General features: G+C 33.7%; 2 protein-coding genes across 2 annotated transcripts; both read left to right on the plus strand.

The window, feature by feature from the left end:
* The first annotated feature begins 21,675 nt into the window (after nucleotides 1-21,675).
* On the plus strand, nucleotides 21,676-24,944 carry LOC115998598. The gene is made up of 3 exons (XM_031238206.1): nucleotides 21,676-22,068; nucleotides 24,263-24,370; nucleotides 24,461-24,944. The coding sequence occupies exons 1-3, from the start codon at nucleotides 21,757-21,759 to the stop codon at nucleotides 24,770-24,772; spliced, it is 732 nt and encodes a 243-aa protein (XP_031094066.1). The 5' UTR covers nucleotides 21,676-21,756; the 3' UTR covers nucleotides 24,773-24,944.
* A 38-nt stretch (nucleotides 24,945-24,982) lies between these two features.
* LOC115998591 (pentatricopeptide repeat-containing protein At4g39530) lies at nucleotides 24,983-27,879 on the plus strand. Its single transcript, XM_031238197.1, has one exon. The coding sequence runs from the start codon at nucleotides 25,032-25,034 to the stop codon at nucleotides 27,579-27,581; it is 2,550 nt and encodes an 849-aa protein (XP_031094057.1). The 5' UTR covers nucleotides 24,983-25,031; the 3' UTR covers nucleotides 27,582-27,879.
* Nucleotides 27,880-27,932: the final 53 nt, after the last annotated feature.

Raw genomic sequence — 27,932 nt, forward strand, 5'->3', positions numbered from 1 at the left:
GTGCATGCACCAAGAATTGCACCGACCTACTTGAATCAGTTGAAAAAGATGATTTTTTATGCGTAGTCGCCGGCACCGGTAAATCGCAAACATTCACACCGGTGTCATCTAGGGTAAATGAAAGGGGTTAGCGGAGGAAGAGGAGAAAGAGCATACCATATTCTTCCCCGCAAGTGAAGCCGAAGAAAGATTTTGTTGACTATGAGAGAGTGGATTGGAAAAAGGTAAACGTGATTCAAGGCCTTGAATTATATATTGGGGTTTTTGGGTGTAGAATAACTGATGAAGATTGTTGAGTGCTTTTACCACCCGTATCAGCAATTAGATCAGGAAGGTCAATGGATGAGGAGCAAATGTCGTGCAAAGGTTCAATTCAGTTGTTGTTACAATTATGCAGTGGTAAAATTACATATTTTTCTATCTCTAAAAGTTATTTTTTTATGGAGAAGTTTCTATGTATTTTCTTTTTTAATTTGGTTTGGTTGTTGTTATAAATATATTGTATTAAAATTACTTGCTATTTCTATCCCTTAGTTGTGTTTCTTTTGAAAAGTTTATCTTATACTCTTGCATATTATTATGGTTTTGGGATAGGATAAAAATAATAATCCTCTTGGTATAATGAGGTGGATCTATTGCATGAATAATAATAATATAAAATTTATACATTAATATAATACTGATGCTGTTAAGATCATAATAATAATAATAATAATAATAATAATAATAATAATAATAATAATAATAATAATAACAATACTAAATAATTCAGAATTTTTAATATAATTTCCGAATATAATTTTTCTAATATAATTTTCCTAATATTAATAATAATATAATAATAATCCAAAATGCTTAATATAAGTTCCTAATTAAATTTTTCTATTAAATATGTTTATAACGGTAATTACAAATATAGTATTACGAAAAATTAGCAGGATTGATACTAGCTAATCAATTTTCTAATATAATTTCTTTTGTCATATTTTAATTTTTTAGTACTATATATCATATTTTAATTAATTGATTCTTTTCCTAATATATCTTAAGGCTTCATCAATTTTTTATAATGTTGATCCATATGTTAATCTGTTTATTTAGGTAATATATATAGGTAATTACCATACCATCTAAATAACCCATGGTAATTACCAATTGTATTTAACATCTAAATTTATTATGGTATAATTAAATATTGAGAATTCCTTCCTATGATGATTTTTTTTTCACTTCAAATAATATCAATTGCCCATTCACTTCCTTTTATTACTTTTGAAAAATTATAGAAATAAATGAATTAATATTTTCCGTTATTTAAATTTTATATTTTTATATAATCAATTAAGGACTTTTCAAAAAAATATAATCAATTAAGGAAATTGATAATACACCTATTAAGTCCATCATAATTAAAGGATATTTAAAAAATTATGATAATTGTTCCAATTCACAAATTATTACGCTAATTTACAAATTATTGTGTCCATACAATTATGCAAATTATTCAAATTCACAAATTATTACACATAAAGTTATGCTAATAGTTACTTTTGAATAAAATCTTTAACTATAGTAATTAAGAAATTAATTCACACATTATACTTTTATTAAACTATTTTTATACTTGCCAAAATATAGCTTGCCATACTATAGATTTATGTAATCAATTAAGGAATTGAAATTTGTGGTACACATATTACGACATAATTAAAGGAGATTAAAGGTACACATATTACATCAATAATTAAACCAAATTAAACTTACACGTATTATCTATGCTATCTATACTATATATAAAAGTAAAATTCCCCTATTTCATTTTTCCCGCCCAAGCTTTTGTAGTCAATTAATTAAATATTTTATTGGTCAAATAATTAATAAAGCTTATTTGGTAAGAAAATGTAAAATGGAAATTAACTAATATCTATTAATTGGTAATATCGTTGTTATATTCACGTATCAACACTATTAATAAAAGTAAAATCATTTATCGGAAAAGGAAAATGATATTACTAATTGACTAAAAATTATTTTTAAATTTAATAAAAAATAATTATACTTTCCTTTTGAAAACTTTAAGTTATTTAAACTTTAAAAAAATTAATTTGACATGGGTTGTTAGATTTTTATAATAATCAAAATTAATTCATTCAAATATAGAGGAGGAAGATAAAACTAAATGCAATATGGTGAAAAAACTAAATGCAATATGGTGAAAATGAATATACTTAAAGTATAAAAGTATAATTACACATATATAATATATAAGTGTAATTGACTAATAATAATTAGCTAATAATTATTATGGTAATTAAGCTAAACATTGATCGTTGAATTTATTTTTATAATAACCATAATTAAATTATTTTCTCATTTTTCCCATATTTATTTTAGTAATAATATAATTACATAAGTCATATTACTTATAGATCTTCTTAAGATAATTGTAGACAAACAAATCATATATTATTCAATTAATTGAGTAATACTTTTGCACTAATCTTATAATCAAATAAATGTACACGTTCAATATTAGAATTTTTTATAATTTCATCTTTATTTTTATTATCTCAATATATAATTAAAAAAAAAATTATCTATGCATCGCACAGGTAAGTGGACAATTATTTGTTATAATTCAAGCAAGAAAAACATCATAAAACATAATCGATCCAACCAATTTCATCAATTGCGCTATATAATATTCAATGTTATAATTTATATAATTGTATATCGATACAAATATTCTTAAAATATTATAACAAATCCATTCCGTACAACGCACGGGCGAAAATACTAGTATTGTATAAAACTAATACTTTTTAACTTACTTTTAATTGTGCAGGTTAGTGGTGGCACTGGTGTTGGCCACCACTGCTCAGTAATCCAATAGGCAATCCCATTACTAACCCACCACCCAACAGAATCAGTCCAATAAAAACCACTTCCATCACCGTGGCGAAATCCTGTCTCTCTAATTTTAGGATCATCAAGATCAGAATCCAAGAGGTTCCAATGAAGCGGAGTTCTTTTATGGTAAATCTTGTGCACCAAACTCCACTTTCCCATGTTGTAGTCCTTCAGCTCCATTATAAGATGTATGGGATAATCACCTACGCCCCCAATATATGTTGCCCGAAGACGATCTTGAAATATTCCAATGGTGATTTGGCCATCACCCGGTGGTACATAAATTAAACGAAATTTTTTTTCAGGACAAGTATAGGGATCATACACAAAAATATAACCAGAGATCAGCCAATGTAGCATCCCTTTATAGGGGCCAATGTGAGGTTGGAATATAAAGCCAGACGATGGGGAATGAATTGGCGGAAGGGATTTGTCATGGCGGCGGTGATTGAATAAAGTAATAAAATACTGAGAAGAGATTTACAAAGCAATAGGCACCTTCTTTATACCCAAATATTTATTTACTCTGTATTTATTTATTTAGGATTGAATTTGGTTTGGTACAAAAATTTGTATTTGTTCATGGATAAGGAGAAGTAAAGGAATATCCCAAATGGGAACTTACTATTAGAACCCTATTTCTAATAGTCAACTAACAAAATTTTTAACAAAAGACTAAATTGTGTAAAACTATCAAATTCAAGGACTAAATTGAGCACACAAAGTCATTTAGGACTAAATTGAGTAAAATCATTATAGTCGATGACTATATTGGTATTAACTCAATAAAAATAGGTCCTTTGTAAACTTGTTATATATTTCATACCTAAAATTTAAATTAAAAAAAAATATTAATATAAAATATGGAGTAACTTGAAACAAGATTTTCTAAAAGATAATTTACATACAGTATATATAATAATCATAATTGCAAAATTTAAATGTTTTCCCAAAAACTAGTTTGTGCCTCACTTGTATACTTATCCACAAGTTAGGTTAGATCAATATTGAAATGCAATACTTATACTAAAAAATGTAATACTAATAATGAATAAAGTATTTATTACTTACCTGGACAACTGTAATACTTTTTTTGAAAAATATAATATTTTTACTGATAGGAATTATCCCCAATCGTACTATAGTCTACACCTTACCAATACCAGGTCTACTCCTCGAGTAGCAGACCTAGTGAAATCAAGAATATATAATAGCTACGAACACGTGCATGGATCAGCTAGGGCCCCGACATCACCTTGTGCATGTGGTCCACGTGCCATGCATGTCGAGAGGCCGGAAGCTGTTCCCTCACGTTCCTTATAAATACCACATTAAATGCGAAGACAGTGGATTTTTGGCAATTCCTAGACCTTTATTTTAAGCCTAGGAACCTTTGACCCACTGTCACGTAGCTCGAGCTTAAGGAATTAAACCAACAAGTAGACTAACACAAGATCCCCGTACGATTCAACCTTCGTACCTTACGGATTTGTAGGAATCACCGTATTTGCTACATCATTTACATTTTGATGTAAAAGTATTACATTTTTCATCAAAACTATTATACTTTCTCTGATCTTATAAGTAATAATCTTGACAAGTGTTTGTTACTTATAAGAGAAAATGCAATATTTTTGACATAAAATATAATACTTTTAAATCAAAATGTAAAAGTATTATATTTTTAATCAAAAGTATTACAATCCTTCATATGATTAATATACTTTATATCTTATTAGTGCTATATTTTCATCTTGACTCTTTTTAATTTATAGCTTGAATTTTGTTTAGGTATTTTTTAAAAGTTATTTATACTTATTAGTTAAGTATTACGGAGTATTTATTTGTTAAATTACAATTTCACTTATTTTATAAATGATAATTTGTTTGATAGGATCTTTAAAAAAAAAAAAACAAACAAACAAACAAACAAACACAAACACAAACACAAATAATAATACCAAAAAAAAAAAAAAACTACATATAGAAAGTGGGGTATTTTGACACCTAAATTTATCAAATTATCAACAAAAATCAAAAGATCAAAGTCTTTTCGAGGATTCTCAATTAAATGCTATAGATTGACATATTACCTTTAAATTAAAACTCACATTTAAAAATAATAAATTCATCGCAATCGTTAATTGAAGAGCACATTCAATCTATGCAGCATTGTTTTCAGTCGTGAAATGCACAGAAAAAATTATGTTATTACCAATTTACATTTAAAAAAATTTTAAAAAATTAAAAATATGTTTAAATGTATAATATAATAATATTATATTGTTACAATTTCATATATTTGGTCAAGTATTTTTTTGATAGTATACAAAATTATAATTAAAATTTTGTAAGTTAATATAGTCTCTAATCATGTACACATTTAGATAAATTTATAGAGAAATTTTACATAATTAAATTGACTTATTCCTAATTGTATTTCATATATATTATCATTCCAACGATGAGAACGTAATGTTTGTATTCAGTAGAGTTCAATAATTACAATGATAGTGAATGGAGATATATATACAAGAGGAGTCTTAGGTAGACTAGAATTGACAATCATAGCGTGACTCAGATACATAGAGTCCTAATACTCCCCCTCAAGCTCAAGTAGACTAGAAACCTGTAGCTTTTCTCTAAGAAAAAAAAATGTTCAATTTCTGCATGGATAAGGGGAAGAAGAAGGAATCATCCCATATGAGATGAAGGATGGGAACTTACCATTATGACCATATTTCTAATAGTCAACTAACAGAATTTTTAACAAAAAACTAAATTGTGTGAAACTATCAAATTCGAGGACTAAATTGAGCACAAAAAGTCATTTATGACTACATTGAGTAAAATCACTATAATTGATGACTATATTGGGTATTACATTAATAAAAATAGGTCCTTTGCTTGTAAACTTGTTATATATTTTCATACCTAAAATTTAAATAATTAAAAAAATATTAATATCAAATATGGAGTAACTTGAAACAAGATTTTTTATAAGATAATTTACATACACTATAATAATCATAATTGCAAAATTTAAATGTTTTCCCAAAAACTAGTTTGTGCCTCATTTTTATGCTTATCCACGAATGAATTGGGCTAAGTCTTTTGTAGTTCATCCATCCTTTCGTACCTTCTTAGCTGCGTCATGCCCACCTCCTAGGCTAGTTGATTTCCACCCTCCTAAACCCTTTTTCATCAAATAATTAAGAGAAAGACAAAAAAGCTAGCTAGCGTCTTTGATCAATTTCATCCACTTGGTAGCTTAGTGCAGCCATTTCGTTTTCGGATCCAGCTAGCTAGCGTCTTTGAAAACTTCATCATTTCACCATCTGCAAATTAAAGCTACTAGCTAACAATTGTGAACTTAGCATTCTAGTTAAGATCATTATATTGTTCCTCATCTTCTTCATGGCGATATTCTCGCCGAAGCACGGAGTATCTGCAATATTTCTCTTAGATTTTACATACGCAACTCCATTGTGATTAATTGCTCCGTTTGTAATCAAATGTCGTACTGACTCATGTCTTACTCTTATGTGTCTTTCCTTTCTATTGTAGACACTATTTTTTGCAACGTAAATGGCAATTTCTGAATCACAATATATAGGCACGAAAGGTGTTAGACACCCTTACAATGGCACGTCTACCAATAGATTTCTTGGCCACTCAACTTCTTGGCTTGCTAGATCAAGTGTTATATATGAACTCTGCACGTCTACCAACAGAACTCCTCCATTACTACTAGAATTCCTGTATAGTCAGGACCCTAGTCCATAGTACCTCTAAGGTATTGATGGAGCACTCTTTTCAACACTTTCCAATGAGAATCACTCGGGTTATGTGTATATAAACTGAGTTTATTCACTGCAAAAGAAATATTATGTCTATTGTAATCATTAAAAACATTAGACTTCTAATTATTTTTGCATATTCTTCTGGAGATACACTTATCTGATCTCTAGATCTTTATATAATTTGATATATGGATCATATGGGATTTTTGCCAGTGTTACATCAAAGCTGTCAAACTTCTTTAACAGTTTCTCCGTATAATGCATTTGTGGCAAATGGTAACCATTGTCAGTTTTTTTGACTTTCATCGATCCCAAGTATAACATTAGTTTCACCCAAATTCTTTATATCAAATTTTGCATATAGGCTATGTTTGGCAAACCTAGCTGAAAAGGTAGTTGAAAGCTGAAAAGTAGCTGAAAGCTGAAAAGTAGCTGAAAACTGAAAAGCTATAAGCTCGAAGCTGAAATCTGAAGAGCTGTTAAGCTAGCTGTTATAATTAAAAGTGTTTGGTAAAATTAGCTTTTTGATAAGCTGATAAATGTAAAAAGACTAAAAAGGACATCTTCGTACAATTTAAATAGGTTTGTTTATATATTAAAATACAAAATAATGAAATCAATATATTTTAATAAAATATAAAGTAATAACATATATTTGAAATCATATAAAGTAAAACAAAATGTTTATAATTCATAAAATTAGTTCATACCAAAATCAATGTTCAAACACAAATGTTAAATCGAAATTACAACCAAACATATTGAAGAGAAAACGTCAAAAAAGTTTTAATTGGAAAGGGTAAATGATGTTATTTCTTTAAAATAATAAGGTTAAAGATGGAAAAAAAGTTAGGAAGCTATTAGCTTATTTTGAAATGCTACCTTAGATAGCGTTAAAAAATAAGCTCTTATTTTAAGCTATTAGCTTATTTTAGGAACATTACCAAACAGAGCTTATAGCTTATTAGTAGCTTAAAATAAGTTATAAGCTTTTAAATAAGCTTTGCCAAACAGAGCCATAGTGTTCTTTTAGTCTCATTGATTACATCAATGTTTGGACTAAAAATCAACATATGATCTACATAGAGACATATGATCGAAATTATAGACTCACTCTCTTTAGTATATAAGTATGCATCTGACTGGTTAGTAGTGTAACCATGGTCTAATATAGTTCTATGAAACTTTTCATAGCATTGCTTACGAGCTTATTTTAGGCCATAGAGAATTTTTTTGAGTCTATAGAGCTTGATTTCTAAACACGGTTACGTTCATCCTCCAAAAATCACACACTTTAGAGATTGATTATTCCTATTAAATTCTTGGTATTAAACATGGTTACAAGACATGAAAAAATAAAATACAGGGTTTTAAAAATTACATTTGGCTTATCAAAATATTTATTACAAATATTCTTAACAATTTACCCTTTTTTATGATTCCAAAACCTATACTCAATCATTTTGGCTTAGTCTGAAAATTTTTAATCTTTTATTTTATTTTGACTAGCCACTACACGAGTTTACAAAAATTTAATCTAGAAGATTTTGTTTTAGACCTAGAATCCTAAATGCATTTTGACATATACTTTAATTATTTTTGTTTTTATCATTCTCAAGATGCTAAATACAAACAAAGTCTAAAACATAATGACACAACAATAAAAATACATAATACAGTATTGTTTTCCCAACAATAAAAATACATAAAAATGCCATGGAAGCAGTTTTCCCAATGAACCATCAAAACTAGGGTGGTTAACGAACCGAACATAAACGAACGGAGGTTGTTTGTGCTCGTTTGTTAAGATTTTTGAAAATCCTGTTTGTGTTCGTTTGTTAAGCTATCATTAGTGTTTGTTAACGTTTGCGAACATGTTCACGAACGTGTTTGTTAATGTTAGCGAACACGTTCACAAACATGTTTGTGTACGTTCATGAAGAGGTTCGTGTACACATAATTACCAAACACATGCACACGTTCATCAACACAATTCGTTCGTGAACAAGACATAATCTACGTTCACGAACAATAACAAAATAAACAGCACAACTATATGTGTTTGTAAAACATGTTCGCGAACATTATTAAACGAACACTTAACGAGCTTGTTCGCGAACATTACTAAACGAACACAAACGAGCTTGTTCACGACCTCTTAGTAAACGAGCTTACCACTATTCAAACTGTGTTCGTTTATTAACCGAGCTCTAAATTGTGTTTGTTAATGTTCGTTTACCTTAATAAACGAACATAAACGAATGCTTACCAAATACGAATACGAGTAATTTGTCGAAAGCTCTATTCGCTAACACCCCTGATCAAAACCACCCCATGTCTCATCTCTGTGGGAACGTTGATGTACTGGTGGAAACTAACTCTAATTTTCTCCACCAATGCTATTGAGAATCTTGGAACTTAAACTACATGGACTTTGTACTACAACCTAATTAGCTTCCTGGTTTTGGTACAAGTTAAGTTTGTGAAAATAGTTATGATATAAAACAACACAATGACCAAATGGTGCAAATATCAATTGACACGCTTACCATCATATCGTATCATTAACAAATCATGGAAGTTGTTTTAATCATCAATAAAATAAAAGTCAAGTGAGCTGCGCTATGTTTTCTCCACGCCTTCAAATTACATGAATCCCAAAAAGGGGTAGATCAATAAAACAATACTTATAAATGTAACTCCATATAAAATTAATGAAACAAGAAGAAAACAAAACTCCAAATTTGTTTTTTTTTTTTCCAAAAGATAAGGATGTGACAAAACTCTATATCTACCTTTCACCTTTTTTTTTTTTTTTTTTCTATGAATTCCCAAGAGTATTTTCATTATCTGTAATTATATCATGTAAATATATTAGAATCGAAAAAAAAGAATATCCAAATTCAATACTATTGACACAACTATAATCCAAATAAGATGTGCTACCCCTGAGCAAGCTATACAAATTATATACCATATATATTTATTAAATAAGAAGCAAAGAGCAGCGCAGCTATATATCACAAGGGAACTAGAATGGGAAAAACAGTCATAGAAATCTCATATTGTATGAAACTAATAATTTTTAACTTACTTTTACTTGTGCAAGGTTAGTGGTGGCACTGGTGTTGGCCAACCCTGCTCAGTAATCCGATGGGCAACCCCAATACCAACCCACCACCCAACAGAATCAGTCCAATAAAAAAAACTTTTATCATCAAGGTGAAATCCTGTCTCTCTAATTTTAGGATCAAGATCAGCATCCTGGATGTTGGAGAGACGTGGAGTTCTTTTAGCGTAAATCTTGTGCACCAAATTCCACTTCCCCATGTTGTAGTCCTCCAGCTCCCATATATAATGTATGGGAAATTCTAAGCCTCTACCCCCAATACATGTTACACGGAGACGATCTTGAAATATTCTAATAGCTAGGGCCCCCGTACTTATATGAGTTGGCATATTAATTAAACGAGAAAATTTGTGAGGACAATTATAGGGATCATACACAAGAATAAAATTAGAAACCAGCCAATGTAGCATCCCTTTATAGGGGACAAGGGATACATAAGTACGATATCGAAACGTTATGGGCCGCGGTGATGGAACCACAAGAGTTTTCCATTGACCTTCCCGGGACGAGAAGAGGTGAACTTGGAATTCGGAACACCAACCTGGATAAACACAAAATTGAAGCACCACAAAATTATAGCGAGAATTGTCTACACATTGGGTGCAAAGTGAACAGGGCGCAGGAAGGCAAAGAAAGCCATATTCCATTATGACCCCCTGAGTGAATTGGAATTGGGGGGCAGGAGGAAGAGCAACCCATTGCTTGGTTAGGTGATTACAGACATAGAAGTGGGAGATGGTGGTGGAGCATAGAATTAAATCACCACACGAAGCCTTCAATTCAATTGTGGCACCTTGGGGACAAGGAAGGAAACTTAAATCCAGCCTGCGAAAGCCATCATGTTGGGTGTATGTGTACGAGTATTCCCAGGAAACGAAGCGGAAGAGGCCAATGTGAGGTTGGAATATAAAGCCAGACGATGGGGAATGAATTGGCGGAAGGGATTTGTCATGGCGGCGGTGATTGAATAAAGTAATAAAATACTGAGATGAGATGAGAGAACACCAGTTCTTGCATACCAATTTCAACTGGATAGCTACTCTGCTGGGGAGCCTACACAGGATTTCAATTAACAAGTTCTCTCCCAGATTACTGAAGAAATCTGAGAATTTCATCAACTTGGCGTCTTGAAGGCGATCATCCATGCGGCTGCGTTCTGTTATGTCACACCAATTCAATTCTCTTAAACCCTTGCAAAGCAATAGAGACGATATAATTAAGGATATCGATTCTCTTTCTCAAATTTTTATGCATTTCACCTACCGATCAAAAAGGGGCAAATTATATCGTGGACCGTGGTCCACAATGCATTGTGGACCGCGGTCCCAAAACGACGTCGTTTTGATACGGATGAATTCGCGTCACTTACTTTCTTTTCATATATACTGCACTTTCTTTTCATATATACTGCAGTTACATTTCAATACAACTGCAGTTATCTTTCAACACAACTGCAGTTACTTTTTGATATAACTACAGTTTCATTCGATAATATAAAAACACAAAAGTGAAACTGTTATTCAGTATCTGTTCATATACACTGCAGTTACATTTCAACACAACTACAGTTACATTTTGATATAAGTACAGTTTCATTCGATAATATCAAACACAAATGTGAAACTGTTATTCAGTATCTTTTCATATACACTGCAGTTACATTTCAACACAACTACAGTTACATTTTGATATAACTACAGTTTCATTCGATAATATCAAAACAAATGTAAGGCAGTATCTTTTGGAATGAACTGTAATGTCAATTACGGGGCTCCGTCTCCCACTTACTAAAACGCTGTCGTTTTGGGACCGCGGTCCACAATGCATTGTGGACCGCGGTCCACGATATAAGAACTGTCAAAAAGGTGTTGAGTTGTAATCCTTATAAAGTGGATCATGATCCAAAACAGAATCGTGTTTGAAGTTTAATCTTATACGGAGTATCATTTTATAAGTGTGATTTTACCCTATTTAGTCTTAAATGACTTTTTTTGCTCAATTTAATCATCGACTTTGATGGTTTTATCCAATTTAGTTCTTTTTTAAAAATTTTATTAGTGGACAATTAGAAATAGAGTCATAATAGTAATTTCTCATCCTTCGTCTCATTTGGAATGATTCATTCTTCTTCTCATTATTAAGATCTACGCAGAAATGTAAATCTTTGTACCCAAATACTTATTTACTCTGTATTTATTTATTTAGGGTTGAATTTGGTTTGTTACAAAAGTTTGTATTTCTTCATGGATAAGGAGAATAAGAAGGAATATCCCAAATGGAAACTTACTATTAAGACCCTATTTCTAATAGTCAACTAACAAAATTTTTAACAAAGGACTAAATTGTGTAAAACTATCAAATTCAATGACTAAGTTGAGCACAAAAAGTCATTTATGACTACATTGAGTAAAATCATTATAGTCGATGACTATATTAGGTATTAACTCAATAAAAATAGGTCCTTTGTAAACTTGTTATATATTTCATACCTAAAATTTAAATTAAAAAAATATTAATATAGAATATGGAGTAAGTTGAAACAAGATTTTTTAAAAGATAATTTACATACACTACAATAATCATAATTGCAAAATTTAAAGGTTTTCCCAAAAACTAGTTTGTGCCTCACTTGTATACTTATACACAAGTTAGGTTAGATCAATATTGAAATGCAATACTTATACTAAAAAATGTAATACTAATAATGAATAAAGTATTTATTACTTGGACAACTGTAATATTTTTTTTTGAAAAATATAATATTTTTACGAATAGGAATTATCCCCAATCGTACAATAGTCTACACCTTACCAATACCAGGTCGGTCCACTCCTCGAGTAGAGCCCAATCTAAGAAACGTTGAACCGAGCATGCACTTCCTCGACCGCATTAGGTTGGGACTGAGCACCTGAGCTCTGGTACTTAGAGCCTTGAGCCTAGTTTTATTAGCCGAATTCAATGGTAGCAGACCTAGTGAAATCAAGAATATATAATAGCTACGAACACGTGCATGGATCAGCTAGGCCCCGACATCACCTTGTGCATGTGGTCCACGTGTCATGCATGTTGAGAGGCTGGAAGCTGTTCCCTCACGTTACCTATAAATACTACATTAAATGCGAAGACAGTGGATTTTTGACAATTCCTAGACGTTTACTCTAAGCCTAGGAACCTTTGACTCACTGTCACGTAACTCGAGCTTAAGGAATTAAACAAACAAGTTGACTATCACAAGATCCCCGTACGATTCAACCTCCGTACCTTACGGATTTGTAGGAATCACCGTATTTAATTTGCTACATCATTTACACTTTGATGTAAAAGTATTATATTTTTCATCAAAACTATTATACTTTCTCTAATCTTATAAGTAATCTTGACAAGTGTTTGTTACTTATAAGAGAAAATGTAATATTTTTGACATAAAATGTAATATTTTTAAATAAAAATGTAAAAGTATTATATTTTTAATCAAAAGTATTACAATCTTTCATATGATTAATATACTTTATATCTTATTAGTGTTATATTTTCATCTTGACCCTTTTTAATTTATAGCTTGAATTTTGTTTAGGTATTTTTTAAAAGTTTTTTATACTTATTACTTTAATTATTAGTTAAGTATTACGGAGTATTTATTTGTTAAATTACAATTTCACTTATTTTATAAATGACAATTTGTTTGATAGGATCTTTTAAAATAAAAAACACAAATTAAACACAAATAAAAATACAAAAATAAAAAATAAAAAACCTACATATAGAAAGTGGGGTATTTTGGCACCTAAATTTATCAAATTATCAACAAAAATTAAAAGATCAAAGTCTTTTAATTTCGAGGATTCTCAATTAAATGCTATAGATTGACATATTACCTTTAAATTTAAAATCACATACATTTAAATAAATTCATCGCAATCGTTAATTGAAGAGCACATTCAATCTATGCAGCATTGTTTTTAGTCGTGGAATGCACAGAAAAAATTATGTTATTACGTACCAATTTACATTAAAAAAATTTTAAAAAAATATAAATATGTTAAAATGTATAATATAATAATATTATATTGTTGCAATTTCATATATTTATTTTTTTAATAGTATACAAAATTATAATTAAAATTTTGTAAGTTAATACATGTACACATTTAGATAAATTTTACATAATTAAATTGACTTATTCCTAATTAATTGTATTTCATATATATTATAATTCCAACGATGAGAACGTAATGTTTGTATTCAATAGAGTTCAATAATTACAATGATAGTGAATGGAGATATATATACTAGAGGAGTCTTAGGTATACTAGAATTGATAGTCATAGTGTGTGACTCAGATACATAGAGTCCTAATACTTATCCTCACGCTTAGGGTGTAACTTTTCTCTAAGAAAAGAAAATGTTCAATTTCTGCATGGATAAGGGGAAGAATTGAAGAAGGAATAATCCCAAATGGGATGAAGGATGGGAACTTACCATTAGGACCATATTTCTAATAGTCAACTAACAAAATTTTTAACAAAAAAAAACTAAATTGTGTAAAACTATCAAATTCGAGGACTAAATTGAGCACAAAAAGTCATTTATGACTAAATTGATGACTATATTGTGTATTACATCAATAAAAATAGGTCCTTTGTAAACTTGTTATATATTTTCATACCTAAAATTTAAATTAAAAAAATATTAATATCAAATATGGAGTAAGTTGAAACAAGATTTTTTAAAAGATAATTTACATACACTATAATAATCATAATTGCAAAATTTAAATGTTTTCCCAAAAACTAGTTTGTGCCTCACTTGTATTGATTTATACTTATGCACGAAAGTGAATTGGGCTAAGTCTTTTGTAGTTCATCCATCCTTCCGTACCTTCTTAGCTGCGTCATGCCCACCTCCTAGGCTAGTTGAATTCCACCCACCCAAGTGGATCTCTCAATTTCATCCACTTGGTAGCTTAGTGCAGCCATTTGGTCTTCTGATCCCGCTAGCTAGCGTCTTTGAAAACTTCATCATTTCACCATCTGCAAATTAAAGCTACTAGCTAACAATTGTGAACTTAGCATTCTAGTTAAGATCATTATATTGTTCCTCATCTTCTTCATGGCGATATTCTCGCCGAACCACGGAGTATCTGCAATATTTCTCTAAGATTTTACATACTCAGCACCATTGTGATTAATTGCTCCGTTTGTAATCAAATGTCGTACTGACTCATGTCTTACTCTTATGTGTCTTTCCTTTCTATTGTAGACACTATTTTTTGCAACGTAAATGGCAATTTGTGAATCACAATGTATAGGCACGAAAGGTGTTAGACACTCTTACAATGGCACGTCTACCAATAGATTTCTTGGCCACTCAACTTCTTGGCTTTCTAGATCAAGTGCTATGAACTCTGCTTAGATAGTTGATCTAGCTATACAAGATTGTTTGGTTGATTTCCAGGATATGGCAGCTCCGCACATTGTGAACACATATCCACTAGTAGAGCTGACATCGTCACTATCATTTATCTAGATTGCGTCACAGAACTCCTCCATTACTATTGGAATTCCTGTATAGTCAGGACCCTAGTCCATAGTACCTCTGAGGTATTGATGAAGCGCTCTTTTCAACGCTTTCCAATGAGAATCACTCGGGTTATGTGTATATAAACTGAGTTTATTCACTGCAAAAGAAATATTATGTCATTGTAATCATTAAAAACATTAGACTTCCAATTATTTTTGCATATTCTTCTTGAGATACACTTATCTCTAGATCTTTATATAATTTGATACATGGATCATATGGGATTTTTGCCGATGTTACATCAAAGTTGTCAAACTTCTTAAACAGTTTCTCCATATAATGCATTTGTGGCAAATGGTAACCATTGTCAGTTTTTGTGACTTTCATCCCAAGTATAACATTAGTTTCACCCAAATTCTTCAAATCAAATTTTGCATATAGTGTTCTTTTAGTCTCATTGATTACATCAATGTTTGGACTAAAAATCAACATATGATCTACATAGAGACATATGATCGAAATTATAGACTCCCTCTCTTTAGTATATAAGTATGCATCTGACTGGTTAGTAGTGTAACCAAGGTCTAATATAGTTCTATGAAACTTTTCATAGCATTGCTTACGAGCTTATTTTAGGCCATAGAGAATTTTTTTTGAGTCTATAGAGCTTGATTTCTAAACATGGTTACGTTCATCCTCCAAAAATCACACACTTTAGAGATTGATTATTCCTATTAAATTCTTGGTACTAAACATGGTTTACAAGACATGAAAAAATAAAATACGGGGTTCTAAAAATTACATTTGGCTTATCAAAATATTTATTACAAATATTCTTAACAATTTACCCTTTTTTATGATTCCAAAACCTATACTCAATCATTTTGGCTTAGTCTGAAAATTTTAAATCTTTTATTTTATTTTGACTAGCCACTATACGAGTTTACAAAAATTTAATCTAGAAGATTTTGTTTTAGACCTAGAATCCTAAATGCATTTTGAGATATACTTTAATTATTTTTGTTTTTATCATTCTCAAGATGCTAAATACAAACAAAGTCTAAAACATAATTGATAGCGTAAATGGAACTGGGGTTACGATTACGCTACGAATACGTATGTTTGTGAATAAGTGGGAGAGCACTCGTAGGTCAGCCGGTCGGTCTACCGTAGGGCGGCCGGGCAGTCCGAGGCTGAGTGGTATCCCGGGTGGTAAGTAGTTAGGAGCGGGTCGCTTAGAATAGCACAAGCTGCTATTGTAGGGTGGTCAGGTTGCAATTTCATAGTGGAATTACGAGTGAACAGTTACACGGGGTGTAGACCGTGATATAGATTGATGTTGTAGGGTGAGATTACAAGTAGTGAGTAGTAGTAGTTACAATCAGATGGAGATGAGAAGTGAGGGGGAGACCCCTCCTATTTATACTAAATCAAGTCGGTCTACGCATTTAATGCACCAGCTGCAAGTGGCTTGACGTGGCGTCTTCTTGTTGGCTTGGTCATGCGGTCACTCTGCAGGCTACGCGTAGGTTGACTGGTCGAGGTTGCAGAGCTGCAAGTTGTCAATCGCCGACCTGCAGGCGCAAGTTGGACTGCTTTACTTGTTGTGTAAAATAAGGTTTCGGCTTGCAGGTTGCGTCACCTTGTTGACGGATCGGTCATCTTACGGTAGATCGGTCATCCTACGGTAGACCGGTCATCCTACGGTAGACCGGTCGGGTGTGTTTCCGTCGGGTCAACTCCAAGGGTGATCCGAGAGCATTTTTGTCACAAGGTCTATCGATACGGGCGGTACGGTTGATCACAAGTGATTTATTCCGGTCGGGTTGATGGCTATGACGGACTGGTCGGGTGACTTCTTGTCGGAGCGGCTATACGGGTCAATCATTTGTGCGTATTTACCCATCAATAATCTTTTAAGACACAACAATAAAAATACATAATACAGTGTATTAAACTAATTTGTCCAATCATGTTTACTGACCATTTTTATGTAACTTTGCTTCCACTGCTGTTTCTTCTCGCTGAACTTTTTCCAAACCTGCACTCCAACTTCACTTTCAGACATACTTTTTTTGCCAACTCTCACTGCCAAACCTTTATAAAATTAAAAGACATAGCAAGGATTTAAGCTTGGGACATGTGAGAAGTATAGCTGGTTGTTTGACCATTGATCTATTTCATCCTTTGTTATCATGAGGAGTTTATAACTCATTTCCATTCGTGAAACTAATCCTCTACTCCTTTGTACACTTCTAAAAAAACATGGGTTGAGATTCAAACAATAAACTTATACTCTAGGTAGAGATGCTTTGCTTTTGACCATTGTTCCAGTGTAATTATTTATTGATAATTTTTTGTTCTTCATGCTACATAGAGCTTGATTTCTAAACATGGTTCATCCTCCAAAAATCACACACTTTTTAGATTGATTATTCCTATAAAATTCTTGGTACTAAACATGGTTGGACAAGACGTGAAAAAATAAAATATAGGGTTCTAAAAAGAGTTTTTTTTCTCAAAATGGTCCCTTGATTATTGCTCATTCTCAATTTTGCATTTCGACTTTCAATTGCATCAAATGAGGTTCCTCGAATTTCAAAATATCACCCAATCCAGTCCTCCGATCCGTTACATATTTTGTTTAATAAGTGTTAACATGGAGGGTATTTTCGCCCGATTACCTATTTTATGCCTAATATACGCTGAGAAATAGTCGAGAGATCATTTTGGGAATTGGCAAGGGACCATTTTGGGAAAAACTCTTTTATTTATTTGATTTTTGTTTATTTTCATTTTTTAGACTCTATCAAATTAGAATTTCTATACATTTTTTTTCTTACAAATATAAATAGTTAAAATCTCACAATCCAACCTCAAAATTTTAAACTTTCTCAACAAATTTTTTCCCTTTGTCTAAGCATACAAACTTTTCCTCTGTCCCTATCAAGTTTTACGATAAGTTTCGTAACTTTCATAAATACTCATATACTTTTTATTTTTGTCTTTTTATGTTCATAGACAATCAATCACTATGTATCACATTAAATATTATTTTTATCATTGAAAATAACATTATTTTTTCGAGCTTAGACACCCAAAGAGTGCAAAATGTAGGGAAAATATTGGATCGAAAAGAAAGTTTTTCCAATAAACTTATCAGCTGAGTCGAAAAGTAAAATCTCGCCTATGACCGAAAGGTAAGTTTACTTCTAGCTATAGGTCAAAGAGGTGCTTCTGGCACTTCTCGGAACTGAGAAGTACGCTAGCGCTTCACTTCTTGGTCAATGACAAAATATTGGAAAACCTAACAAACCAAATGCAAAAATAATTAGCATAAAACAGACAATCCTAAATCTAAGCCTCATCCTTTACCACAATTACAAGTTCTTGATTGCCATCTTGAAGTTTGTTTGTATTTTATATATGAATACTAATAAAACTAAATTTGAAAGTGAAACGTTTTTACCAAGGTATGTTAAAAAATATAATGTTATTTTCAATGATAAAAATAATATTTAAATGTGATACATAGTGATTGATTGTCTATTAAACTTTTAGTATGATTATATAGTTTAGATAGATGGAAAAAGTTTGTAGAGAAAGTTTAAAATTTTGAGGTTGGATTATGCGATTTTAACTATTTATATTTGTAAGAAAAAAATGTATAGAAATTGTAATTTGATGGAATCTAAAAAATGAAAATAAACAAAAATCAAATAAAGAAAATTCAGTAACACATTTATCATACTGTTGATTGTAAGGATAGGCGCATAACCATAATACTCCAACTTCATTGAAAGCTTGAATGGTTGAGTGTGCTAGTTGACTCCTTCCGGTCTCCTCCAAGAAACTTGTTATGTCTAGAATGTTTCCTGTCAACACACTAGATGCCAAATCTTTGATGCTTGCTTGTGGAACATCATTTCCTTCAAGACTATTTGAGTTGGTAGCCATAGATTTAGAGAGTATTTAGGATTTGAGGTTTCTCGGTTATGGGGGAAAACATGGACGAAAATAAAACTTTGAAGAACAATGAGTTTTTTGAATGGGTCTTTTGTCAGGAGAGAGATAGAGAGAGAGAAAAAGAAAGAAGTTGTTTAAAGAATGGGTTATTCTGAGCTTCTTCATGGTTTTGGGCTATAGAGATAGAACAATATAATGAGTTGAAAAGTTTTGAAGGAAGAATGAGTTTCTTTAGTGGGTATTTCTTGGGCAGCAACATCAAGTAACTAAGGTCTTTTAAGGATGAGTTATTTTGATCTCTTTTATGGTTATGGGCTACGGAGACACGAAATAGAGAAAAAGGAAAATTTGTTGAAAAAGAAGTGTGCTTTTGGCCTTGTTGTGAAGAGAGAGAAATGGCAAACGGGTTTTATGCACCTTTTTATTATAGAGTAATTTAAGCTTAGAATTTTTTTGCTATGGTGGAAAGGAGAGAAATTTGGTTGAAGATGGTGAATTCTTGTTTCTGTCAAAAAAGTGTAGAAGAAAGCATTGAAAGAATGAAGAAGACTTGTCTGGATTTTCTGAGGAAGAGATAGAAGTAATTAAGTAAATGGTCAAATGGGTTTATAAAGCTCTTCAAAATTGAAAGGACAATTTTTCCCTTCTTGAGTGAAATGACGTGAAGACTTTAGTCAAAATAGTCAAACATTCAAGAAGAATTTTAACAAGGACAAGATTAGTAAACACAATCTAGATACAACTTTTAGCAAAAAAAAAAAAAATCTAGATAAAATATTCAAGACAACTTTTAGCAAATTGATTACTAGAAGAGTAGCAAACACAATATAATATATAACAGTCATAACTTAGCAATGAAGCTTACTACTTTGTAAGATAGGATATCATTCCAATGGTAATCAGACCTCAAGGAGCACGAATGGATGAAGATACCATGATAAGTCGCATTGTTGTACGTGGTCAGTACAATACCCTTGCTAATGAGGTGCACCGTTGTTCTAATGACCCAGCACAGGATGGAATGTTCTCACAGGTTTTGTGGCCCTGGGCTACTCAGGGTCACCTTTGTGCACTTAGATAGGGATGTAGAGGTAGCAATCGACCCATTAAATCATGGGTGAGAAAAGCTTAGAGGGTTCCTAGACAAGGTTGTGATGCAACTGGAGGCTGATGGAGAAAAAATTCCCATTACTACCCTAAGATGGGATGAAAAATTTTACAAAAACTTTTAACCAGTGATAAGTGCACTTTCCACAAAATTGAAGAAGGCAGATTTATAGCCAACTTCTTTGATATTCTAAGAGAGGATCTAGATTTAGGAACTCATGGATAGACCACTTTTGAATTAACACTTCACTCTATCTGTTTGTATAAACTTGATTTGTGTCGGAATGAATAATCTTGATTTGTGTTGGGATGAATTATAATCAACAGAACCTAGCTACATCTAAATACAAAATAGGCAATGCTGCCTCCCTTTTCTCTCTAAAACAAAAAGCTTTTCTCTGCTGCTCAACTTCGGCTTCCACCGCCGGCCTCCGGCCGGAGCTCTAATGGAGCTTTGAGCCGACGGTTTTGGTCACCTTCTACGTTTACTCTCGCTCTTCTTCCGCCCCGACCACCGTCGCAGCTCCGTCCGCCTCCGACCACCGCTATAGATCTTCTTCTTCCGTTTTCTTTCCCTTTGAATAAAATAATAGTAGGTAGGTATTGGGGTTTGTGTTGGTAGTTTTGAACTACCAACCCTACTTTGGCTTTACCACTTTTTATTTTCTCTATTATTGTGTTTTCCTCTCGTTACTTTCACGGGTTTTTTCCTCTCGTTACTTTCACGGGCTTTTTCCTCTCGTTACTTTCACGAGCTTTTCATTATCATTAGCATAAATCGTTTAGTTTGGTTTCGGCAAATGTTGATCTTATCCTGGGCGAACAAAAAAGAATGATGATGAAGACCCAGATCTTTGATGAAACTTTAAGCTCCTTCAAGTAACATAGCTTCCTAGTTATGAAACAGTCTGCGATTCAAGTTTTCTATAGCATAGTTAGAAAAGTTGTTTTTATTCTGACTGTAAGGAATGGTTTACCATTTCATTGATCGTTGATGTAAACGTTTTATGTTATGAATTAATGGAATAGTTACGTTTATCTTCAAAAAAAAAATCAACAGAACCTAAAGAATTAAGATTGAAAAACAAAACATAAAAAAACTACAAGATACGAAAATGGGCAAAATATATAAATATAGAAAATATAAGTATATATTTATAAATATTTTAATGAAAATAGTCTAATTTATTATTAGAATAAAATATTTTTGGAAAAAAAAAAAAAAAAAGAAGCAACAGAGTCGGTTGGAGACTTGGAGTGTTTAGTCTATCGGTCTTCTTCTGACCCATTGTGGACTGCTGAACGGCGATCAAACCAACAATGGCGAGGCCGTCGGCGATTCTCTCTCTGCTGATCTTCCCAACTCTCTTTCTCTTGACTGAATCGAGCAGCGACACGAACGGCGTGTTCTCTCCTTGCGCCGACACGACGGTACAGAAGTCCGACGGCTTCACCTTCGGAATCGTATTCGCGTCGAAGAACGCCACCTTCATCAACGACAACAAAAACAACGCTGTCCAGCTGTCCCCCTGCGACCGCCGCCTCTCCCTCAACAACGCTCAGCTCGCTGTCTTCCGACCTAAAGTCGACGAGATCTCGCTTCTCACCATCAACACCTCCAGCTTCTTCCCGGTAACCATTAGCTTTCCTTCAAACATTGTATTTCTATGTTTCTGTTTGTGTATTGTTTCTTTGGTGATGTGAATTCTAGGTTTAGTCATACTTTACTGGGATAATTGGAGGTATGTGGTTAGAACTGCAAAGGTCTGCTTATCTGGATTCTTTATTAGGGCAATAGTATATGGATAGGGAATAAAATTGTTCTTTGTCACTTCGTTCCTAATTACTTGGTCCAGATTGAAAATATAGCTAGTTGATTGAGAGATACTATAATGCACTACAATTGTTGCAGGAAAAAAAGAGAGAATTAAGAGAAGAAATTTCAGAGAAGAAGAGAGAGTTGAGAGGAGGAAGTGAAATGAGATTTATTAATCCAAGCATATCTGTTTCAATTGTTTCCCTACAATATATAGACTATATAGTCCCCAAGATGCTAGCTAACAGCTCCCAATCTTTATTGCTGTTCACCCCTTAGCTTCCTTCAATCTTTTTCTCCCATATTTCTCAGTTTCCAGGGACGTTCATTATGACAACAGATAGCCCTGAGCGCGACACCCTATATTGATGTCAGTTTATCACTACTATCCCCAAATGCTTCCTAAAACCAAGTTTAGACCAGGCAAATGACAACAAGAAGGTTTGTCATCACCATCAGTAAAAGTTTTCACAACTTGTGCTCCTCTAGGCCACATGCTCACATCTAATGCTGCTTGCGCATTTCTATTAATTGAGCAAGACCCTGATAATTGAGAAGTGTGCAACACATGGGTGTAGTTTTTGTTATTATAGAAGTGTGCGTTGCCTTAACTTACCCATATGTGGTACAAAATAAAGTTATGCACGCATCTTTCTGATATATGGTTTGATCATAATCCATCATGTGGTTGCATTAGTAATAGGATGCTACAAATAGCTTTCTAATGCTTGCATTTTATGCTACTTGGGCTTCAATATCTTTGTTGGGTACAATTATATGTGTGATGATACAGGGTGGAATAGTTGTTCAAGAAACTAGAAACCTCAGAACTTTTAGGAAACAGCTTGCTATTACTAGTATGCTATGTTACCTGAGATTGGATAGTATATTTTGGAGGATTCATGTGTCTTACTCATATCTGTTGGATTAACTTAGCATTATGATTTGTTGCTAGTCCTATACTCCTATGGTGTTGCTTTGTTCAAATGAGCGGATAAGGGAGGATGACAAGCATCACATCCTGGACCAGCGCCCACATATGTGACGGGTCCACCACCTGAGTCAACCTTAGCAACTTGAATTCTGCCTAAATCTGCTACCCAAATGGCAAAAAATGCTAGCTTTAGTTACAACCTTTAGGTTCAACCTAATATTATACTACCATTTTACTTCTCCCACTGATGAGGGACTAAAGGGTGTTACAGTGAGCCTGGGATTGGGATTAAGGGTGGGATCGAAGTTGGAATTGAAATAACAATCCAATGTTTTGTTGAGCTAGCCTTAGTTACAGCCTTTAGGTTTAACTTTATATTATACTTCAATTTTACTTCTCCAACCAATGTGGGACTATGGGGTGTTACAGTGAGCCTGAGGTGGGGATTAAGAGTGGTATAAAAGATGAAATTGAAATAGCAATCCAATGTTTTGTTGGGGTAAACTAGGGACGGGATAAAATATTGTAATAGCAATGAGGGAAGTTCAAGGAAATTTGACAAGTTTACCTGTGATCCAAATATCCAATTTTTCATGTACGATATGTCGATATTCACCTAGTATACCCTGCTATGTTAGCAATTCTGGTTTGAAAAGGAGCTGAAGAATACAATCCAATTTACAGAATATATTCAAGAAGAAAAACTACATGGTTTAGTTCATGTAGTTGCCTTGAATAAAAAGTGGAAATAGTGCTGAAATTGCAAATAATTTGATGTTTGACACTGCAGTGAACAACACTTGCAGTGAAAAAGGCTGACATAGATAGAGTTCAACGATAAACCCCAAAATTGGAATAATGAATTTCTAAGCTTATAAAAAGCTCACTTATCCTGCAACAGGAAAGAAAGTTACAAGAAAGAAATCGCATCATTTTACAGTAACCCACCATTCTTCTATCTAAATTCTTCGGCAATCTTTGTCCACTTTGTCTCATGATGCTATTTTGATCTCTCTTTCACTCATACTTCGATTTCAAATAAAACTTTTCCTCATATTACTTACACCTTGCAACAGGACTCTGTTGGAGGGTATATGGTGGCATTTGCTGGTAGGAAATATGCTGCTAGGTCTCCCCCAGCTTTTGTTGCTAATGGGAGTTACATCGTGTCAAGCTTTACCCTGGTAATAAGAAAAAACATTCTGCAAATTTATCACAATGTTGATTAATTTCCGCATTTATTTAATGAAACTGATGAGATCTTTATGATACAGGTTTTTGAATTCAAAAAGGGCAGACTGCAAAACCTGTACTGGAAGAGGGACGGGTGTGCATCGTGCAAAGGCAGCTCGAGCTTTACATGCCTCAATGGTCAAGATTGTGCTATGAAGATCAATTCCTGCAAGAACCGAGGTGGGAATGTAGACTGTAGCCTTGGAATACAGTTGACATTCTCCGGCACTGATAAGCATGAGACGGTTTTCAACTCGTGGTATGAAGTGAAGAACCTCCGCCAGTACTCCCTTTATAGCGTCTATTCCAATCTCAAGGATTCCCTCACCAGTCAGTACAACAAATTCTTCTAATTTGTGTTTTATTCCCACATGTAGATAGAATTGGTGAACATATATTGGTCTTGTAATATCTACCTGCTTAAACATCATTATTTCTATACACTCTGGTCCTTCGTTTGTATGCAAAAATATGTAAATCTCTTACTTTCTTCAAACTATTAAACCTCTGTGGAAATATGTTTTATTTCTCTCTCTCTCTCTCATTCCCTCTGAATCACAATAATTGATAATTATATGTGTATCCTTATGTGGTTCATATTTTCACCATTCAATGAGGGGAAGGTGCTGCCAGATTAGCTGCAACTTGGTGAAACTGTATTCCTATATACAAACTTCTCGATGTTTCTCTATAGTTCCATCATCTCCACTTCTCAGCCCTGAGAGTCTTCATGTTTCTCCCCGAAACAGGCGAACCCAAAGTCACCAGCTGAGCCAACTCTTACTCTCACCACCCCAGGGAGCAGATCCTAGACTGTACAACAAAATAGTCCACGGTAAAGTGATTCTGTTGGGGTTCAAATTGAGCATTTTCCTCAACAACGTTCTCATTAATGCCTACTCAAAATCGGGCTGTTTGGACTATGCACGCCTTGTGTTTGATTCAATGCCGCAAAGGAATTTGATCACTTGGGCTTCCGTGATTTCTATATATTTCCATCAAGGGTTTTACGAAGAAGCCTTGCTGATGTTTTCGGAGTTCTGTAGATGTTCGGATGAGGGCCCTAACGAGTTTGTTTTGGCTAGTGTTATTCACTGTTGCGCAAGGTTGGGTAGTGCGGGAAGGGGTGCTGAGTTGCATGGATCTGTTCTCAAGAATGGTTTCTATCATCATGTCAACGTGGGGACTGCCTTGGTTGATTTCTATTCTAAATGCAGCGACATAGGTGCTGCAAGATTGGTGTTCGATGATTTACCAGCGAAGAATGCAGCCACTTGGACGACTATTATCACAGCATCTGCAAGAAGCGGTAAGAGTGAGGTTTCATTGCAGTTGTTTTTCCAGATGAGGGAGATTGGCATCGTCCCAGATAAGTACGCAATTACATGTGCCTTAACTGCTTGTTCATCACTCGGGTATTTTGAGCCTGGGAAGCAAATTCATGCCTATGTGCTCCGGTGGGGAGAAGGGATGGATGCTTCAGTTAGTAATGCACTTATTGATTTCTATATGAAATCTGGTGAAGTTAAGAGTGGTTGGACAGTGTTTGATCAACTGGACACTAAGAATGTTATCTCTTGGACTACAATCATATCTGGGTACATGCAAAATTCTTTCGATTGGCAAGCGATAGAGCAGTTTGGGAACATGAACAGGTTAGGTTGGAAACCGGATTGCTTTACTTGCTGCAGTGTACTTATTTCTTGTGGTTCTTGTGAGGCTTTAGACCAGGGAAGACAAGTACATGCATATACCCTAAAAGCTAACCTCAATACTGATGATTATGTTCTAAGCAGCTTGATTGGTATGTACTCTAAATGCTATTCGCTAGTTGATGCACAAAAGGCTTTTGATTCTATGGAGAGAAGTGATGTAATCGCGTATAATGCAATGATCGAGGGGTACTATAGAAGGGATATGCTGTATGAGGCATTAGATCTTTTCGCTGAAATGAGAAACAACTCGATCCACCCAAGTCTTTTGTCTTTTGTTACCCTGCTGGGCGTATCGGCTTCACTGCTTAGCCTAGTTTTGAGCAGGCAACTTCATGGTCTCATCACGAAATTTGGATTCTCTGGGGAATTGTTTGCAGGAAGCAGCATTATAAACGCGTACTCACAATGCTCTTCTTCGGTTGATGATGGGAGGCGAGTATTTGAGGAGATGGACGGGGAAGATATTGTGGTTTGGAACACGATGCTGTTTGGGTATATACAACAGTCGCGAAATGCAGAGGCTCTGAGGCTCTTCTTGGAATTACAGTATTCTTCGCGGATAAAGCCAAATGCTGTCACGTTCATCGCCCTTCTTACGGGGTCTGGTAACCTAGCAAGTCTCCCCCATGGTCTGCAATTTCACAACCAGATCATAAAGGCAGGCCTAGATTCAGACCCGTTTCTCGGAAATGCTCTGGTGGATATGTATGCTAATTGTGGAAGCTCGGATGATGCACTAAACGCGTTTGATTCCATTACCCAGAAAGACGTGGCTTGTTGGAATTCCATGATATCTACATATGCACAGCAGGGAGAAGCTCGGGATGCTCTCTGTATGTTCGATAGAATGATTAACGAAGGCATCAGACCCAACGGGGTCTCGTTCATTGGGGTGCTTTCAGCATGTAGCCATGCTGGGCTTGTAGAAGAAGGCTTCTTCTACTTCAATTCTATGTCCAGGTTTGGCATTGAGCCAGAAAAGGAACATTATGGTTGCATGGTTTCACTGTTGGGCCGAGCCGGTAAATTGGGCGAAGCAGTGGATTTGATTGGGAAAATGGGAACTCAACCAGAAAGCACAGTGTGGGGAAGCCTGGTCAGTGCATGTAGAGATGGGGAGAATATTGAATTGGGAAAATATGCAGCAGAGATGGCAATCTGTTTGGATCCAAAGGATAGTGGGTCATACATCTTACTCTCAAATCTTTTTGCTTCTAAATGTATGTGGACTGATGCCAAAAGGGTGAGGGAGAGAATGGAGAAAAATGGAGTGGTGAAAGAAACAGGATATAGTTGGATTGAGATCAAGAATGATGTGCATTTCTTCATTTCAAGAGATGGAAGCCACCCTCAAACTCATGCCATGTATACTCTTATTGGGTTTCTGATTCTGCAGATGAAAGGGCTAGCTTATGTGCCTGATGTTGCTACCTTGACAGATGAGTAAGAAAAATACTACTTGTACTCTCAAATTCTAATCTTAACTTTTATCCCTCTCAGTCTCTCACAAATCTTGGACGTAGATAATTTTTTCTGAACCCACAAGATGAAAAAGTCCTATCCATACTTGCCACATCAGGGAGTATAATTGATGAGTAAAATTTGAGAGTCCTCATAATAGAACACGATGAGTAATTCCATTATGCTCCCTTGTATGTACCTGCAGTCTGGAGATTCTCCCCTATATAATCCTCGACTATTGATCTTTTCCGATTTTACAATCTGTTAATGAAAATTATTGATTATTATACCGGCCATGGTTCACATTATAAGGTTGTTATCTACTTATTCTACTACA

This window comes from Ipomoea triloba, chromosome 1, assembly GCF_003576645.1.
Source record: "Ipomoea triloba cultivar NCNSP0323 chromosome 1, ASM357664v1".
Taxonomy (NCBI): Eukaryota; Viridiplantae; Streptophyta; class Magnoliopsida; order Solanales; family Convolvulaceae; genus Ipomoea; species Ipomoea triloba.